The sequence below is a fragment of the Truncatella angustata genome (assembly GCF_020726525.1).
Source record: "Truncatella angustata strain MPI-SDFR-AT-0073 chromosome Unknown BKA67scaffold_1, whole genome shotgun sequence".
NCBI classification, from domain to species: domain Eukaryota; kingdom Fungi; phylum Ascomycota; class Sordariomycetes; order Amphisphaeriales; family Sporocadaceae; genus Truncatella; species Truncatella angustata.
In genome coordinates this window covers 6,825,417-6,843,701 of record NW_025763381.1, presented here as the reverse complement: position 1 = coordinate 6,843,701, position 18,285 = coordinate 6,825,417, and the positions used below count along the sequence as shown (strand labels likewise).

The following is an 18,285-nucleotide window of genomic DNA, read 5'->3' as shown; positions in this document are numbered from 1 at the left end:
TATTCATCAAGTATCGATACATAGAGGTGACTGTAGACATTCTGAGTTTTAATAGGCGTCATTTCTTGTTGAGAACGACGGGGGTTGATGCCATCTACCGTACCGTAGTACGCTGAGACGCGTATGTTGACTGATTCTGAGACTACGCAGTGTGTTCCGAGTACACATGGATGCTCGAGGGCAGCTTGACGTATTGTGAAGCTCCATATAAAGAGTCCGGCTCGCCGTATATGTGCGAGAAGCTCTGCCTCGAACAACATCCCTGTTTCTGATAGAAGAGTAAGGGGCTTGATTTCCTGGGGTTTGGTCAGGGTCATTATGATTACTTCTTGACTTAATTGACCACTGTAAGGCACACGGGACAGTACCCGGCGAATGGAAGATCTAGGTCGGGGAATTGGCCGTGATGGAATCATGATAATCTGAGGAACGAGCACATAATACGAAAAGAACACTGCCATTAGTCTAACCTAGGGATATTGCGCGTGTAAGTGCTAACTTAGGCGCAGGTACGGAGTATGTAGGGGCGCTATCACAGCCGGCGACCAACTTACAGTGAGGGCTGGTCCGTTATCAGATAAGGCAACTGCTGCTAAAAAAGAAGATGCAGCGCCAGGCCCAGCGCCCAATTGGCTGCGACGTCAGGGCTTCACAGGTCGGCAATCACTTGTGAGACGCATGTATCCCAGCTACCTACATACCTTAAAATCAGCCAGTCACCTCCCACCCGCCCAATATGGCGACGCCTACGCCCACGCCCACGACCAACGAGTCGCGGTTCAAGGCGCAGAACCAAACAACACAAGAGCGCATCTCAACCAACACAGTGGGCCTCGTCACGCATGCCGACTTTCGCAAGCGTCGCGCAGAGGTTCTCGAGGCCCAAGAGAGGGAAGCTCACGAGCGCGAGGCCACGGGGACACCAGTCGACCGGTCACTGACCTCGACCCCCGACCCGGCCGCCACGAAGCCCGATAGCAGTGCCGTCAAGTTCAAGAAGCGGGAAAAGAAGCGGAAGGTTGCAAAGCTCAGCTTCGACGACGATGAAGCAGACCAAGGCACAGGCGAAGACACGGAAGATGGGGCGGCAACAGCAACGAACGAGCCCCCCAAGAGCAAGTTCAAGGCCAACTCCTCCGTCTCGGTTGTGCCCCGCGCCATGACCAAGGCCGCGCTGCGACGAGAGGCTGCAGAGCGCGAAGTGCTGAGGAAGGAGTTCCTGGAGCGGCAGGAGGCAGTCAAGACCTCCGAGATCGCAATCCCTTTTGTTTTCTACGATGGCTCCAACATACCTGGCGGCACGGTCCGTGTCAAGAAGGGCGACTTCATATGGATTTTCCTCGACAAGAGCAGAAAGGTCGGCGCTGATCTGGGGGTTGGTGACAAGGCCAATGCGAGGAGAGAATGGGCAAGAGTCGGTGTTGACGATCTGATGATGGTTCGAGGGAACATGATTATTCCTCATGTAAGTCTGCATTTCTATCTAACTATCTGCTCCCACCCCTCCCCTTCTGCTCGAACTATGCACAAGATACTGGCAAATGTGTATGTGACTGACTTCCTAGTAGCATTACGAGTTCCTGTATTTTATCATGAACAAGACCACCGGCCCCAACGATAAACGCCTCTTCGACTACACCAACGAGGCACCGCCCAAACCCTCCGAAGTACTTCCTCATGATCCGCTCTCGACTGCGGCCAGCAGAGCTGCCAAGGCTGCAGAAGAGATGAGCAAGTTGGAGGGCGCATCAGACGACCCGACCTTCACCAAAGTTGTCGATCGGCGCTGGTATGAGCGCAACAAGCACATCTACCCTGCCAGTATGTGGCAAGAGTTCGACCCGGAGAAGGATTATACACAAGAAGTCCGGCGCGACTTGGGCGGCAACACGTTCTTCTACTCATGAGATCTTGCCATTGTGGCAGCACACGCCCCGAACATCCTTGGGGGGCGTCCGGAGTCTGTTGGTCTAGCATTCGTCTTCCGGATGCGCGAAAGGGTTACGGCTAATGGTCAACTGTCACCGTCGAAAGCGGGAACGAATCACTCCAAGACTCCTGGACCGCTTGTGGTCGGCTGTTGTGATGGCTGAACATGCTACTCCGTGACGGGAACGAATCTCTGGAAATGCATTAGCATGCGACAACAGGCCCAGCTCTGCAAGAAAATACCACCTACAAGTTTCGAGATCATTCAGCCCATACATGAAAAACATATTGTCGTTAAGGTGATGATACCGAGGACCCACCATCCTGGCCAGAACATCAAAAGAAACATAGGGGCACCCCCACCCAAAATGAAGGTGAAGAATTCGAACTCTACTTTCTTTCGCAGACGTCTTATCTTTGGGGTGTTCCAGACGGCCAAGCTTGCGCTCGCTAAATATACTGCAATATTCGACAGTGCGATCTTCAAGCCAATGGCGGCTTTTGCAACAACGAATCGGCTCAAAGACAGGAGGTGGGAGGCGAGAAAGTACGATCGGAAGACGAGATATAGCAGCAAGTCTTTCAGTGCTTGCTGGCATTGAGTAGTATAGTTGACGACTGGCCCAAGAGCACTGATAATGTCTGAATTCTGACTGAGCAGGGCGGGCCTGTCATTCGGTCGAGTAGGGACCACGTTCATTTTGAAAACTTCCATTACTGATAATGCGTGTTGGTAAAGGTTGTTTGGATGCAAGTTGGGCCAACCGAGTGTTTGGTTACTTTGATCAGAGCAGTTGGGTTTGAGAGGCAGATTGGAAAGCTGGACGAATTCTTCCTTCACATGTTATTTACCCCGTGTGGGGAGCCTCAGGTACATGTAATCTAAATAGCCTCATGAACATTCCAGCAGCAGCCGAAATGGCCCCACCAATGATGTAGCATGGTCTGCGATCGTGCCCAACCCTGACAAACCCCGGGCATCCCATGTCATCGTCCCAAGCCGGATCCACTGGCTCATGAAATCCACGAGAAGGCATTTGCTGAAGGCTGCTCGAGTGCCGCCGGGATCACGCCAAGCCTGGTCGTTTTGCTCCGAAACCAAAGGCCAGACGCGCAGTCACAGGGGCCCCATCACTATCGTGCACAGGCACATGTGTCGTCATTGAAGCGTCAAAGCAACTCCACTATGTGTTCTAGAAGTACGTTATCATGTTATGCACAATCCGGTATGTACAGTAAGTGCTGTGCAAATGAAGCCGAGCACGCATTTACGGTGCATTATTCCATTCGCTCCTGGGCTGAACATCTAAGGTTTAGACTTTTCTGCTTGATGTACCATGAGGGGGACGACAAGTCTATATTGACTACACACACCCGGAAAACCGTATAAAGTGGTCCCAGACGTGCGAAAGCCCTGCCGTCTATCACTGTTGCGTGCTTCCCAGAGCCAGAACCCTGCGATTCGTTTGTTGCCGCGATAAGCTATAGCAATCAGTTCCGGCAATCCTGGACCTGTGGTTGCGGAATGGAGCCCCATTGGCCGGGCGATTGAGGCTTCATGGTGCCTGTTGCTACGCATTGCCGGAAACGTGTCGGTTGGTGTGTTGTGATTGGCCGTGTGTCCCGGATTCGACGTTGCCCCAGATAGGACGAACTTGTAGAGAGTAGAAGGCTTACTCAGCTGGTGCATGAAACTGATGGGCTCCGAAAGAGAACGCATCGCTCGAGAGAGGCCCGTGGTCCAGAAGCTGGCATGCAGACTGCCCGTTCGAGGAAGCCATTTACGTCGGGCAGACACTGATACACAACTGCTGTGATTTGTCTTCTGACAACCGGCTCAACGGCCCAGCCTGCTCGTGGCATACTCCCGCCAGCTATGCCCGCATCCCATGTCTCTTCGAAACCACCTTGTGCCTTTCTCGGCAGCGATAAACCACGGCTTCGTGGAATGTTAGCCTCTTTTAGCGAACAAGTCCTATAGTGTTTAACTTTGATAAACACTCAAACAACCCACGACGGTCTATACATGGCTATTCCCGGAGGGTTTTTTTTTTTTTATATAATTTTTTTAATTACCAGCATATTCTGCGTACCATCCTATCGTCAACGTTACATGTTATCACCGGGAGATACGACAAACATTGCGCAGAGAGACTGTCTGAGACTGCAAAATGTCAGTGAGTGGTGATGGAATATGTGTCTCTTGTAATTAAATAGTTATCTAGCGATTGTCTACCGTTCGAATGACATGCTGTCTATCCATCAATCTTTTCATTGTGGCAAAAATTCGATCTGTCAACTTTATACTACTGCCGCTGTAAAGCCAGCCGGTCTGTCTATGTGTGTTTCTACGAAAGCGCGAATATTGAGTTCTAGTAAGCTTCTTTAAGATCCGTCTCATGATGCAGCCCTCATGAGTTTACCTTCTCAGCAACGAGGCCGTTTCCCACATTCTCCTGCATAGCGGGCTCCAACTCGGTCTCGGCCGGCGGCACGACAATGCCGTACTTCTCGTACGGGAAGTTCTGCAGGTCCAAGAAGTAGTCTGCCCAGCCGTCGCCGATCTCACCAAGCTGGTGGACATCGACTGCCTCGCCAGCAGCGCCCATGCGTCCAGCCAGGATCTCAGCGTCTCGCCCGGCGTACTCCTGCTTCAGCATTGGGTGAGGACACCACACCACCCGCATACCTGCGCGGCGACCTGCTTCCACACCTGGCACACTGTCTTCAAACACCAGACACTCCTCGGGGGTGATCGGCTTCTCGCCCTCGGGCAGGCTGTCGTTGATGGTCTTCAGCGCCAGCAGGTAGATATCCGGCAGCGGCTTTCCTCTGCCCGGCTGGACGCGCGGGTCGTCGCCCAGGACCCTCCTCGAGGTCTCGAAGACGGAGAACAGCTCGGCGAGGTGCGCGGCCTTGATCCTGAAATTGCCGCTGTTGCTGCTCGTGGCCAGGGCGATGTGCACCCGCGTCGGCTTGGCCCCCTGGACCGGCGTCTTGTCGCTCGCTCCCAGATCCCACCATCGCGTGCGGCCCAGGTCGCTCAGCAGCTTCTCGACGCCCGGCAGCGGCTTCGCGGCGGGGAAGTGCTGCTGCTGCAGGGCGCTGTACTGTTTCAGGTAGTCGTCGTTGGATATGGGCAGCTGGGCCCATTTGTGGAATATCTCGTTGGCCTGCGGGCCGGGGCGGCCCTGGAGCTGGGCTTTGATGGACCAGGGAAGGTTGGGGCGGTCGTATTTCTCCAGAAGCAGGTTGATGCAGAGGGTATAAATGTCTTCAGTGTCGAGCAGCAGCCCGTCCATGTCAAACAGACACGCCCTAACGGGTGGGAATCTGGGGCAAAGGTGTGAGCGTAAGTTGGGACGGAAGGGACATGGCAATAGACGTACTCTGAACGAGGAGCCATGGTGCAGAGAGCTCAGGAGTTTAGGGGAATAAACTAATGTTCGCAACAACGCTGGATCGATTGGAATAAGGCAGACTCTACGCAGTGTGCTCGAAACCGAGTATGTAATGGATCATGCGTAGGAGATGCGAAGTTCAGTCGAGAAAGGTGGCCTCCCTCCAAAGTTCAAACCACTCGCTATACTACAGTATGGTAGCCCGTCTGCCCCTCCAATATTTCCCAATTGGCGCGCGGGGAGGGGGAGGGGGAGGGGCAGGGGCAGGGGCAGGTTTGATAATAAGAAATGCTGCCCCTCGCCGATCCTCCAGCGTTCCAGCGTTCAACCGTTCCGGCGTTCCAGCGGGTCCTGCGCCGTGAGCACCCCGTCGTACCCGTCCCCGTTTGTCATGTCAGTCTTGGGCGTTTCTGTGACGTCTTAACAGCGGGTTTGAGGACCGCGCAAACCTCGAACTGGTTTCCTAAACCTTGCAAAGGCCGCTCTACTTCACCATGGCTTCAGCTCAGACTGGCGACGAAAGGCCGGTCGTGCCACCTACCAACGATAATCATGATGAGAACCTAGGGCCACCAGCAAGGTTCTCAGCTGAGGAAGAAGCGGCATGTAAACAAATGACCGCCCCTCCCGCCCCTACAAAAGTCCCTAGGTCATGAAGGACTAACAGTTTTCGAATGCACAGGAGCTCTTGACCGAGTCAAATGGCAAAAAGTCAGAGGCCAACAAGCTCTTCACCTCCGCAAGCTACGAGAATGCCATCACCAAGTACGAAGAGGCCGCCTCCGTCTGCCCTCACTACCTCGACTACGAGCTGTCCGTCCTACAATCCAACATCGCCGCGTGCCACCTCAAGTTGGAACAGTGGAAGGACGCCGTGAGCAGCGCCACCAAGGCTCTCGAGGGCCTGGACCGAGTCGAAAAGGCTGAATCACCAGAGCAGGACAACAAGGCAGAGGACGAACCCGAATCCAAGAAGGGGCATGAGCACGAGGACGAGGTGGAGGAAGAGATAGTTAGCACAGGCGCGCAGAAGAGCGCGCCCAACCCGGAACAAGAATCCGCCGCCGAGGAAGCCGCGCGCAAACGCAAGGAGGACATCCTCAGGATACGCGCCAAGGCGCTCATGCGCCGCGCCCGCGCCAAGAGCGAGTTGGGCAGCTGGGCCAACTTGTCTGCTGCCGAAGACGACTACAAGACGCTGTCTGCCATGGACAACTTGAGCTCGGCGGACAGGAAGATCGTGGCCTCCCAGCTAAGGGCACTGCCGCCCAGGACCAAGGCGGCGCAGGAGCAGGAAATGGGTGAGATGTGGGGGAAGCTGAAGGATGTAAGTTTTCTGCTGTGCCGATGGATATTGTATTCCTGACGGGAACTGTTGCTAATGTGATTGCAGCTCGGAAACGGCATTCTGAAGCCTTTCGGATTGAGCACCGACAACTTCAACATGGTGAAGGATGAAAAGACGGGTGGTTATAGCATGAACTTCAACCAGAAGTAAATGCCCACATAAGATATGTCTATGTATATACATAATCTTCTACCAAAGTCTCGTCCTATACCCCTCGTATATCATACAGGGTATCTCGTTTTATGTGCACGATTATCATTATTATAGCATCCAGAGGCCTGCCGCCACGAGGCCTGTCCAAAATATCCAGGTGGCGGCGGTGTTGGTTTGAGCCCCATTACCGCTGCCGCCTTGCCCACTGCCGGTACTATTTCCAGTGCTGTTGTTACTTCCAGTGTCCGTCGAGTTGTCGGCACCGCCTTCGCTATTAGTGTCGTTGCCGCTGCTCCCGTTGTTGGTCGGCGCAGTATATGCTTTCCCCTTCTCTCCGATCGCGAATCCGTTTGTCTCACCACCAACATAAAGTGCCCCAAGTGTCGTTAATCCTCCATTGTCATCGAAGAGGGACAGACCGTCCCCTGTCCATTCGTTGCGATTAGCGCCACCAATCCTCCAGGCCCCGAACCATGCGTACCGATCAACGTACTCGAGCGAGTCTAGGTAGGGTAGCGTTTGGCTCATCACGTTGTAATTCGCATCCATGGGGGCACTCGGGGCTCCTATCTCCGTCACCCAGACCCTCAGATCGCCCTGGAGGCCGGCATCGGAGCCGTTATACCACGCTGCCAACTGCCCAATCCACGATGTCATGCCTATGAAATCGCCGTACCAATGCACAGTCACAAAGTCTGTCGGGCAGCCATTCTTGGGGTCGATGGCCCAGCAGGCGGCATTGAAGTCTTGGAGCCACTGGAAGCCGCGCGGAGAGCCCGTGGTAACGGGATGCGAGATCTTCCAGCGATTTCTGAGAGGCACAATTTTGGCGATATAATCCCTCGCCGCGTCTTGGGGGGTCAAATCGCAGCCACCTGTTTCGAAGGTACCGTCCGGCTCATTGAAAACAAACAGGTATTTAGAAGCAGACGGCGCATCTTTCAGCGCCTCGATGTCATCGTCGAGCTTGGTATTGTTGTGGATCGTCGGCACAAACTCGATTGTGTCGTTGTCTACTTTTGACCCCCAGAAGATGTCGCCAGGAGCTGTTCGAGGAGTCCATGTGTAGTACCAGTCCATGGGCGACTTGGAAGTCAGGAGTATATTGTAATCTGCAGACTCGCCGCCCTTTATGTAAGCGATGCCACGTTTGGAGGTTGCGCTCGATTGCGCTGATGTAAGTGAGAATAAAAGAGAGGAAGCGACTACGAATGCCGAGGACGACTTCATCATGGAAAAGCAGTATCTCCCTCGAGATAGTCAACCCAAGTCGCTAGAAAAGAAACACTTCTATGAACAAGTTCAAACGGAAATGTACATAAAAATAAATAAACAAAAAAACGAGTGGATGACCACTGTCATCAATGATAGCTATGGAAACAATACACAAATAGAAAGAGAAAGAGAAAGACAAATTGAAACTCAGCGCAATAAACCGCGGCGCGCAAGACTCTTCCTGGCGCACGGCACAGGCACAGTGACAGGGTGTAAGATTAGTTCCAAGCACCCTGCATCTGTAAATGACAAGAGTCCATGTCACTGGTCTCGGCCCCTGAAATAAATCTGGGCATGTAACCCCCCGACCTTGGCTTTTGGAGTCGATTGGCGATCTGCTTGGACGCCTGGATGCCAATAGAGACTAACACTAGGTTTGAGGTCAACGTTGGTACTCCCAGTTCTGAGAAACAACTCTTGGCCACTCGAGTGCATCCCGGCAACTAGTTCATGTCGAGACGGAAGTTTGATAAGAAACGTCTCAAGGACCTCTCCTTGTCCAATGGCGGTCGCCAGTCCTCAGCCCAGTCTTTGATAACATCCTTGTAACGATCAGGTTCGGATTGATTTTAAGTTTAAATTCTGGGGATTCTCAAAGCCTCGACCTGGCTAGCCATCTGCACTCTAATTAATGTACTGTGCTATGCTCTGGACAAATTGGATTCGTCGTGTCCGAATTAAGGAACAGCTCCAAAGTGAACATCAGCCTTGCCGTATAGTAATCAGATAGTATTAGTTTTCAAATTCCAGCCAGCCTCATTAACTAGATACCATGTGTCTTGTTTTAGAACTTCACTATATGATCCGGAGACTCTGATCCCGACTGCACCATGATCGCTGGATGTAACGCCATAGCTAAATTCCATCCCATTTCCCTGAGAGCAGACAGTAGGTATCACATCAAAATGTTTGAAATGACATGAGCAGAATTAGGACAATAGAGGTCCGCTTGCCTCCGTCCCCTACCCCTCTATGCTCTGTGACGTCACAACAATGCTGCTTGTTTCAATTCAAAGCTTCTCTTGGAAACCATCGGAGGCGTTAATCCTAACCACAAGAAGCGTGCCCAGTTTCCAGCTTGGGAAGTAACCTATTAGACAAGAAGGCCCAATGCCAGACAACATGCCCTCGTATGGGAATATACGTAAATCACACCGCTTTGGGGCGGGAGCGTGACACAAATAGTGGATAGGACTTGTGCGAGCGTGTTCACATCATCCCCCTCAATACAGCTACCCCGCGATGGCCCGAGAAACCTTTTGGGGAGCATTATATGTAGCATAAGTTGAGCCCATTGGATATGCAATTGACGAATTATTGAATATCTTCAAGGGCAATCCCTCAATCTGTTTTCGTGTGAAACTGTTATTCCTCTGTAGTGCAGTCCGTGTTTAGAGCAAAGATCACAGAAGGAAATACAATTGGGCTGCTAGCAACTGTTCATGACCTGAAGAAATCTACATTAATATCGTTTCAGCTTCCGGTCCTGCTGGCTCTAGCCCGCTCCGGGTAACGGCACTCCATATTACCCCCTGTAAGATTAAGAACCTGTTGCACTACTTGATGACGATGCACGATGCTTTCACTTGCCAACTTAATCCAAATTCCAGCTCGCTCCCTTTGTTTCCTCGCTTGGACACTTTGATTCATATACTTTATTTCTCGCTCGGATCGGTCCTCGTCTCACCTAGTCATTACCCTCTTGATGTGCTTGTCATCGTCTCGCGATATATCTTTCGGTCTGAACTGATTTGCACCAGCGCTGCGGTTAACACGGCACTTTGCCAAGCCTCTTGATCATGTCCCAGGCATCTGAGGAGAGCGGCGGGGGGAGCTCATATTCTGGCTTCAGCGGAAAAATGCAGGAGTTGAAAGACAAACTGAAGCATACACGACTTCATGACGCCAAGGTCGGCCTGATTCATAAGAAGTGAGCTTTGTCAATCTCTTTTTTTCTGAGACAGCCGCAATCGTTAACCTAATCAGACACCAAATCGGGAAGCTTGGGAATCTGGTGAGTAACTAATAGCCCGTCATCCAGATGACACTCGCTCAATTTTCCGCTAGTTCAATCCCGGCCATCGTCACGATGAAGAGCATGAGCAAGCAACTGATGAAATGCGCACTAAAATTGGGGAAGAACACCGCTTCCAATCATATTTCCCGGAACGAGATGGGAACATGATCAAATGGTATGTAGATGGACGAGACTATTTCTGGGTAAGTAAAATCGCAACCAACGGGAGTCAGCCCACTTACTCTGTATCCAGGCTGTCTCCGTCGCACTGGAGCAGGCCCAAGAGACTATTTACATTGAAGACTGGTGGCTCTCACCCGAGTTGTTCCTAAGGCGCCCTCCGTTTACTAACCAGGAGTGGAGATTGGATGAGGTCCTGAAACGCCGCGCAGAAGCTGGCGTCAAGATCTACATCGCGGTGTATAGAGAGGTTGAAGCAGCCATTACTTGCAATTCGGCACACACAAAGCATGCACTGCAAGCTCTCTGCCCGGAAGGCACCCCGGGCTATGGCAACATCAAGATCATGCGGCACCCTGACCACAATGTGCTCGAAAACGCCGCCGATATGATCTTCTACTGGGCCCACCACGAGAAATTCATTGTCATCGACTACAAAATGGCCTTCATTGGCGGTCTTGATCTTTGCTTTGGTCGCTGGGACGCACATCAGCATCCGCTTAGTATGGCCCCAATATATATATCCCGCAAAGCCTCGGCCTTTCCTGCTTTGGGATTTGCTAATACGTTGTGTAGGTGATGCTCACCCTGAAGGAGTTGCCAATGAAGTATGGCCAGGACAAGACTTCAACAACAACCGAATCATGGATTTCCAAAATGTTAAGGATTGGCAGCAGAACGAGTTGAGTAAAGCTGATTACGGGCGCATGCCGTGGCATGACGTCGCCATGGGTGTCGTTGGGCCATGTGTTTATGACATTGCAGAGCATTTTGTGCTGCGTTGGAACTTCATCAAACGTGACAAGTACAAGCGTGATGAGCGGTTCGATTGGATCGAACTTCGAGGACGACAAGGCGACGAAGAGAGCTTAGTTGGTGTTCAGCGGCCCAAACATCCAGTCGGCGATTACATACTCCACCCACTCGCGCCGATGGATACGAAGAACCTCGAGAACCGTGGCAGCATCCATGCTCAAATTGTCCGATCAAGTGCTGATTGGTCAAGCGGTATACTAAGGGAACACTCGATCCAAAACGCCTACTCTGAGATTATCCGTAATGCCCAGCACTTTGTCTACATCGAGAACCAGTTTTTCATCACTTCCACTGGCGAACATCAATCGCCAATCCACAATACTATTGGCCGAGCAATCGTGGACGCTTGCGTGAGAGCTGGGAAAGAAGGCCGGAAATTCCGGGTGATCATACTGATCCCTGCTATTCCTGGGTTCGCTGGCGACCTTCGTGACAACGCCGCAATCGGAACAAGAGCTATCATGTAAGTCAAATCAAATACGATATACCACAGTGACCGAACGGAAAATACTAACTACCGTACAGGGACTACCGTAAGTGAAATATGCAGTTTCTGAATCTGATAAATGAAACTGCTATCTGGCAAATGTTGAGCTGGATTCAGCACAACTTGGAGCGTTTATTGTGTCATTTGCCAATAAAGAAAGGAAGCTGACAATATCATAGAGTTCAAATCGCTCTGCCGCGGCGAGCATTCAATCTTTGAGCAGATTCGCAAGGAAGGCGTTGATCCAACCAACCACATCTTTGTTTTCAACCTCCGAACATATGATCGTCTCAACAAGACTCCATCAATGAAGAAGAAAGAAGAAGAGACTGGTTTGAGCTATCAAGATGTCCAACGAGCTCAAGCTGAGGAAATCATGGGTAGTGGTATCCACGGCTCAAAGGATGTTGAAGGAGGTCGCGACGAGCACATGGGCGAACACGGTGACCATGGAAAGGCTGATCGGATACAAGATGATGAGCAAGCTCAAAAGGCTATTGATGCCAAGAGAATTTTCGAGGAAGAAACGGACGGAGCGAAAGATACCAAAACAGCTTTCAGTGTAGCGCACCATGCAATGGCAGGTACTGGCGACCTGACTGATGAGCCATGGGAGGGCGATCCTAAGGAGGAAGTGTCGAACTGGATCCAAGAAGAGCTATACATCCACGCCAAACTGCTTATTGTCGATGACCGGATCGTCGTTTGTGGTTCAAGTAATCTGAACGATAGAAGTCAGGAAGGACATCACGACAGTGAACTCTCTATCGTCATGGAAGACACCGACCTTATTGAAAGCACCATGGATGGTCAGTCATTCCAAGCCGGCCGACATGCTGCTACTCTACGACGATATCTGTGGCGCGAGCATCTTGGTCTTCTGCCGCCTCAGGATCTTGATGCTAAGGGCGATCCCAACGCTCAGCCTCCAGGCGATGACTCGCCGAATGACCCCTGGGATAGAGATGACTCGTATAAATTCGTGGAAGATCCACTGTCGGAGGACCTGTGGAAAATGTGGACCGAAAATGCCACGGTGAATACCGAGGTCTTCAGACATTTGTTCCATGCTGATCCAGATGATAACGGTTTGTACTCCTCATTGTCTTACTGACAGAAAAACAAGCTAACGTAAGCCCAGTTAAAACCTTTGACGATTATAACACATTCCTTCCGCCTAAGGGTGTCAAGGCCGGCCATATTTTTGACAGGTTCCAGCCTCCAGAGGACATCCGTACCAAACTGAACAAGATAAAGGGCCACCTTGTCTGGATGCCGCTTGACTTCCTCAAGGACGCGAACATGGCGGAGTCTGGGTTGCAAGTGAACCAGTTCACCGAGAGCGTTTACACCTAAGATTTGAAGAGGACTTTACATTGGACGTGGGCAGAAATGGCGCTTTGGTTGGTTTAGCATGAAGATAGCACAACATCACGCGAATGGAGCACAAATACTAATAGCTGATACCAATTATGAATGTTATTACTCTATTTCTACTCAAGTAAGATAAACGTGAGCGGGACATGTGATGGTGTCATGCTCGTCCTCCAGGCCGCTCTTCTCGGCCCATTACAGATCATGACTCGTACACTTCGAGTATGCCATGGCCTTGTGCATATCTCGAGTTCATACAACTATAGTTTGTGAGTATGCATGACGTCCCGCGCTTTTACTTCAGATAAATTGCAAAGTCGTGGGGTTTTGTGCAATCACCTGCCAGATAATAATTCAAGTATGACAGACAACTTACTTTTATTGTAGAACATTTCGAATTGAAACAGCTGTGTACTCCGATTGAATGGAATTGCAAATCCCCGTCGGCCAGCTACTGCATGTCATGCAAAGTGCCGTGGAGGGTGGTGGGTCGTCGAGTGAGCTTTCTTCACATGTATTGGACGAAACATAACGTAGAAGCACTTTTTACTCCGTAGGCTTGTCTGGGCCATCCCCTTTCATCAAACCCTGCGTTGGCTAGCAGAGCACGGCGCCTAAACCACCTGGCCCATGGACGGCGCACTAATGCAGGTACTTGTAGATTTTGTCAGCGGGGTTGGTGATCGCTCACATATTGAAACGCTCGAGAATTCTCCGAACTTATAGTACGTGCAGGTAGCCGGGCTCGACTGCTCGACCCCTATCCGATGGGGAGTGGGATGAGGGGCACCGGGTAGCGAGTATAATATATATCTTCGCTCGTCTTCTTGTTGCTGTGTCGTACGGTTGGGTAAGACACACGCTTCCGTTCACTTTCACATTCTTTTGCGATCGCTGGTCTCGGTCTCGACTCAATTACACTCCTTTTCGACGACTTCGTCACTCACTCATTTGATCTGCGATCTATATTCGAACAGACTCGGCTGGAATTTTTTATACATTATCTCACTCTTTTCAAACATGAAGCATCAAATTTTGGCAGTTGTGGCTTTCAGCCCACTCATCGCCTATGCTTTACCAAAATCCTATGACTGCGGCAGGCCAGTGCAATGTGCAAAATCATCGTCCACTACCACTGTAGTACAGACGTACAGCCAGGCACCTACCTCGGCCGTCAGCGTCCCTACAAGTCAAGCTGAGGCGCAGACTACAAGCGAGACGCTTGGTGATTTGACTACATATCCCGCCATCCCCATCGAGAGCTTTCTCACAACTTCAACGCTCGACGGCGAGACCGCTGTCACGTCCACTACAGCAAGTCCTGTGTCATCGACTTCTGAAGCTACGCAGGTGGCGGCTGATGCCTACAGCCAAGCAACGCAGGTATCTTACAAGGTGGCCGCCACCGAGCAGTGCGGAAACAACGACGTCCTAGCACTGCCGGGGATGCCATGGGTGGTCGCCAACTCCATGTACAACGCTGGGCAAATGGTAGGCTCTCAGTGTACCAACTTTGCAGGTGTTCTCCAGGCCACCGATGGTACCAAAGAGGTCCAGTGGAACAGTATCACCGACATTGCGTTTGTCGACTCCACCAGGGACCTCTGCAAAGGCTACACCAACATCGGTGTTGGAGTCAACCTGAACAAGCGACTGAATGCTATCACATCTATCCCGGCTTATTTCCAGTGGGATCGTACCAACACCACCGCGTTCCGTGGTAAGCTCTTATGATGTACTACATATCTGGTATGATGCTAACGCAACCATCTGCAGGGAGCAACTTGTTCGATTTCATCACGGCCCCAACCACCGGTGACACTACATCTACCGCGACCTCGGAGTTCATGCTCTGGATCAGGAACTGGGGCAACCAGGTTCCCATCGGCTATGCCGACGGTCCTGTCGCAACCTTGAATCTTTTCGGCGCCAGCTGGAAGCTCTATGAAGGTAAAAACCCCAACAACGGTGTCGTTGTCCGAAGCATGTTGGCCGACCAGGACTTTGAAAGCGAGTTCCAGGGCAATCTGAAGGAGTGGCTGGACATCATGGTGCAGAAGGGATATATCTCGGACAGCGAATACGTGACCGCAGGCAACGCGGGCACTGAAGTCTTCTATGGCAGCGCGACCATGAGTGCCACGGTCGCCTTGAACATCAACGTCTAGATTAGCTTGGAAGAATGAGACTATGGTGATGGTGACGATGGCGACGATGGCGACGATGGCGACGACGATACGATGATGAGAACTGGAGTCTATGAATGCTGTATTTATCTGGGGGTTGCCCAAATAATTTAAGGTGTTAGCAAAAATTAAACCCGTTCTTTGTGAATCTTGACACTTGCTCTCCTCTACTTTCCTATGTATTTGGGGCTCTCTGTGGCATCCCAGATGACAGGAAATGAATTGCGGAATCCGCGATGCTTTGCCTAGTTCTGTAGAAGATGTTTCCTGTTCAACTGCTAGCTTGACGTCGCCGCGAATCAAGTGACGTGATCCAGCCGGTTCGTGACAAGTGATCACAGTATCGACTTTTCAGCATCCTAGTTTGATGGCAACGTAAATCAATTCAATGACTCTTGAAAGAAGCTCATGTTGTCTTAATAGGGCGATAACTAGATCGATGTGTAAGACGAATCACCAATACCTTCAGAGAGCCTACCACGGCAAATCTCCAGACATATGAACCAGCATCAATTCCTAGTTAAGTACTAAAACTCTACTCACCGGCGATCCTAACTTGCGTTTAATATGCTTGAGCTTCTAGGTCGGTTGACTATCAAACATTTGTGTAACTCGTTCCATACTAACAACATCCACTATCGACTTTCTCGTGGTTCTGATCGACTCGTATTCACCCTAACTTATAGAAATTTATCATGAGCCTTGATCCAAAAGAAAGAAGAAAAGGAAAAGGAATCCCCCATGATGCTATTAACATGCGTCTGCCCAACTGGGGAGCCCGTTTCAAAGGTCACGCCCCCGGATTTAGGCGTGTAGAGCTACCGAGTTAGGCTTGCTGCGGCGGACACTATACCCTTTTTCGAGCTGTCAAAAATACAACCTCTCGTCCCATGTCGCATGTTTTCGCGTGTCTCAATGCGATTAGGGCACATCGGTCATTGCTTACAAGGAAAACACGAGCTCCATTGCGACTCTCAATAAGCAACGTCTTGGGGTATGAATAAGCACCACCTTGGCATGGAGCGCACGCAGTTGACAAACACTTCTTACCCGTGTCAAGAAAACTGACTATAGCCATGGAAATTTTTGTCCAGTCGTTTGTGGAAAGGTCCAGTTCTGAATCTCGTATTATTCATGCAAAGTAACTCGTGGTGGACTGCTCTGCCATGATGGCGGCGAAGTGATGCCGTGATGCTTACATCGTGATTGATCACGGCGGCATGAAGATGAGCCAAATAACAATGTCTGCATTAAACGGCCGCTTATAAGGCCAACTGTGATCTATCTCCTAACTATAAAGGCGTCGAGTTCCTCTAGATTTCAGTGTTTCGTTCGATATCAGCATCAGCACCAGCATTAGCATCAGAATCATTCATCAACAGAAACAAGACGCATTGCCTCTTTGCGCACCAACCACTGTTCACTAAATAAACACATTGGGTCAGCATTAATTCACCTTCAAAACTACAGCCATGCTCAACGCTTTGATCTCGCTTGCATTTGCCGGCTTGTCCTGCGCAGCGCCTCTCAACGCCCGCCAAGTAGTGCCGCATTACCCACCCACTCAGCTTTCCACTGGTTTCCGGTTGATCGCCAACGTAACCGATCCCTCCAAGGACTTCAACCCACCCGTCAACAACTGGGTCTTCAATGGCATCCACACCGGCGCTGGCTCCAACGATGCCGTGCTTCTTCCGGACGGCACAGACAGCGGGAGGATCTTCTATGTCAACGGAACTGCCGAGGAAGTCTTCTACGGTCAAGGCAGCACCCTGACAGATGGTGGTTCTCCCCCGTTCCCGTTTGGCATCTACGTTGCCAGCGAAGACCAGACCGATGCCGATGGCTTCCACGATGTCAGCGTCAACGTAGGGTCTGGCAACAAGGGCGTGCAGCTTACTCGGTTCCCTGTGGTTTATCCCACGCTCAAGGGCGTTGGTCAGGGTACCTACGTTGCCTGCGACCAAAAGGTTCCCTATTACAATGCCAACTACATCACGGTCCGGTGGACCTACGATACCGTCGACCCGGAGACTTTCCTCAACGTTCACCAGATCCCGGAGGGATGTGTCGCGATCAATTTGGTGCCTGAATGTGCAACTCTGAATGATTTGCCCGAGGGCAGCCTCTCTAGCCACGAGTTTGCATCAAGCTCCGTCTGCTATGGGGATGTCTCTGCCATCGACTGGACACAATACGGTCCCTGAGCTCGGGACGATCATATATTGGTTTCTAGAGAGGACAGCTCCTGCCATTGGCACGGCAATAATAATTAGGGAGAGGGCGGCGAGGGGGCAAGACAGTGATTTTAACAAATTTACACAATAGACATCGAAACGCACGGCATGAGCAGGGTCAAAACCATCACATAACAACTTACGACACTCATTTTCGAAAACGCACATAGACAACTATAGTTGTAATTAGTATTAATGATAACTTTCTTATTCTACCGTGATGCTTGCCATTCTTACTATCAGACCTAGGACTTTGACTACCAGGGACTGAGCTGCGTGTAAAAAGGATTTGAAAGCACCTTGACGGTGTCTTCCTTGAAGCACGCAGGTCGGAATTGAGGAGAACCCCATATTGTCTGGGGGAGAAGTGTAGCTAGTCTCTGTTTCTGGGTTTAGGTTTCTGAACTTATTAGAAGCACGAATGTTGTTCTATTTGTTCTAGACTCTGTCCAGAACAGTGCGCGGGCCATCAACTGGACATGTGACTACAGTTTAATGCAGGGGTTCAGGGCTTTTGATTCCCGTCATACCAACCAGTGGTTGATGGCGTGACTTTTGCGTCCAATCATTTACAAGGCACAAGGATGTTGAATCGTGCTTGTCTGGTGAGCCGTAATTCTACTGATGATCAGTATAGCATTTCTTTCATGTGCTCTCGATGTCGAACAACGATGTTATGTAAGGTCCGAGTAGTTCAGTATTCGTTCTTGCAGAATTCAGGACAACATTGGGAAGAGAATGCGGTTACCAAGTGTAGTTGCATCAGTATTGTGGTACCTGGGAAATGCTGAGATGCCAACACTGGGCATTCGACAGTTGACCTAACCTTAGAGCACTACAGTTAGCTTGCGGCTCTTTTTTTCGCTGACGGCCGATGTATTA

The 18,285-nt window shown here is 50.9% G+C and overlaps 7 protein-coding genes across 7 annotated transcripts; 5 read left to right on the top strand and 2 right to left on the bottom strand.

Annotated features, from left to right (window-relative positions):
* Positions 1-736: 736 nt before the first annotated feature.
* BKA67DRAFT_654138 (XAP5, circadian clock regulator-domain-containing protein) lies at positions 737-1,907 on the top strand (the record flags this gene model as incomplete). Its single annotated transcript, XM_046106505.1, has 2 exons — positions 737-1,465; positions 1,569-1,907. The coding sequence occupies 2 exons, from the start codon at positions 737-739 to the stop codon at positions 1,905-1,907; spliced, it is 1,068 nt and encodes a 355-aa protein (XP_045965121.1).
* A 2,299-nt stretch (positions 1,908-4,206) lies between these two features.
* Positions 4,207-5,563, bottom strand: BKA67DRAFT_549836 (HAD-like domain-containing protein). Its single transcript, XM_046101611.1, has 2 exons — positions 5,319-5,563; positions 4,207-5,262 (listed from the first exon to the last, which is right to left on the bottom strand). Exons 1-2 carry the CDS (start codon positions 5,333-5,335, stop codon positions 4,341-4,343), a joined length of 939 nt encoding a protein of 312 aa, XP_045965120.1. The 5' UTR covers positions 5,336-5,563; the 3' UTR covers positions 4,207-4,340.
* A 261-nt stretch (positions 5,564-5,824) lies between these two features.
* On the top strand, positions 5,825-6,828 carry BKA67DRAFT_654136 (uncharacterized protein; the record flags this gene model as incomplete). The annotated part of the gene is made up of 3 exons (XM_046106504.1): positions 5,825-5,971; positions 6,013-6,657; positions 6,724-6,828. The coding sequence occupies 3 exons, from the start codon at positions 5,825-5,827 to the stop codon at positions 6,826-6,828; spliced, it is 897 nt and encodes a 298-aa protein (XP_045965119.1).
* Positions 6,731-8,216, bottom strand: BKA67DRAFT_72029 (glycosyl hydrolase catalytic core-domain-containing protein). Its single transcript, XM_046109388.1, has one exon. It carries the CDS (start codon positions 8,062-8,064, stop codon positions 6,940-6,942), a length of 1,125 nt encoding a protein of 374 aa, XP_045965118.1. The 5' UTR covers positions 8,065-8,216; the 3' UTR covers positions 6,731-6,939.
* Positions 8,217-9,593: 1,377 nt separating this feature from the next.
* On the top strand, positions 9,594-13,102 carry BKA67DRAFT_549823 (uncharacterized protein). The gene is made up of 8 exons (XM_046101610.1): positions 9,594-10,036; positions 10,093-10,120; positions 10,174-10,326; positions 10,377-10,806; positions 10,880-11,582; positions 11,645-11,652; positions 11,786-12,694; positions 12,748-13,102. The coding sequence occupies exons 1-8, from the start codon at positions 9,906-9,908 to the stop codon at positions 12,960-12,962; spliced, it is 2,577 nt and encodes an 858-aa protein (XP_045965117.1). The 5' UTR covers positions 9,594-9,905; the 3' UTR covers positions 12,963-13,102.
* An 898-nt stretch (positions 13,103-14,000) lies between these two features.
* On the top strand, positions 14,001-15,148 carry BKA67DRAFT_531063 (concanavalin A-like lectin/glucanase domain-containing protein; the record flags this gene model as incomplete). The annotated part of the gene is made up of 2 exons (XM_046099329.1): positions 14,001-14,700; positions 14,757-15,148. 2 exons carry the CDS (start codon positions 14,001-14,003, stop codon positions 15,146-15,148), a joined length of 1,092 nt encoding a protein of 363 aa, XP_045965116.1.
* Positions 15,149-16,638: 1,490 nt separating this feature from the next.
* Positions 16,639-17,373, top strand: BKA67DRAFT_642004 (uncharacterized protein; the record flags this gene model as incomplete). The annotated part of the gene is made up of 1 exon (XM_046105790.1): positions 16,639-17,373. One exon carries the CDS (start codon positions 16,639-16,641, stop codon positions 17,371-17,373), a length of 735 nt encoding a protein of 244 aa, XP_045965115.1.
* Positions 17,374-18,285: the final 912 nt, after the last annotated feature.

Bases quoted from the DNA above. Each gene is read 5' to 3' on its own strand.
- BKA67DRAFT_72029 (XM_046109388.1), bottom strand. From the start codon at position 8,064: ATGATGAAGTCGTCCTCGGCATTCGTAGTCGCTTCCTCTCTTTTATTC.
- BKA67DRAFT_549823 (XM_046101610.1), top strand. From the start codon at position 9,906: ATGTCCCAGGCATCTGAGGAGAGCGGCGGGGGGAGCTCATATTCTGGC. The intron at 10,807-10,879 runs GTATGGCCCCAA...TACGTTGTGTAG, and splicing joins CGCACATCAGCATCCGCTTA to GTGATGCTCACCCTGAAGGA. The intron at 12,695-12,747 runs GTTTGTACTCCT...ACGTAAGCCCAG, and splicing joins TGCTGATCCAGATGATAACG to TTAAAACCTTTGACGATTAT.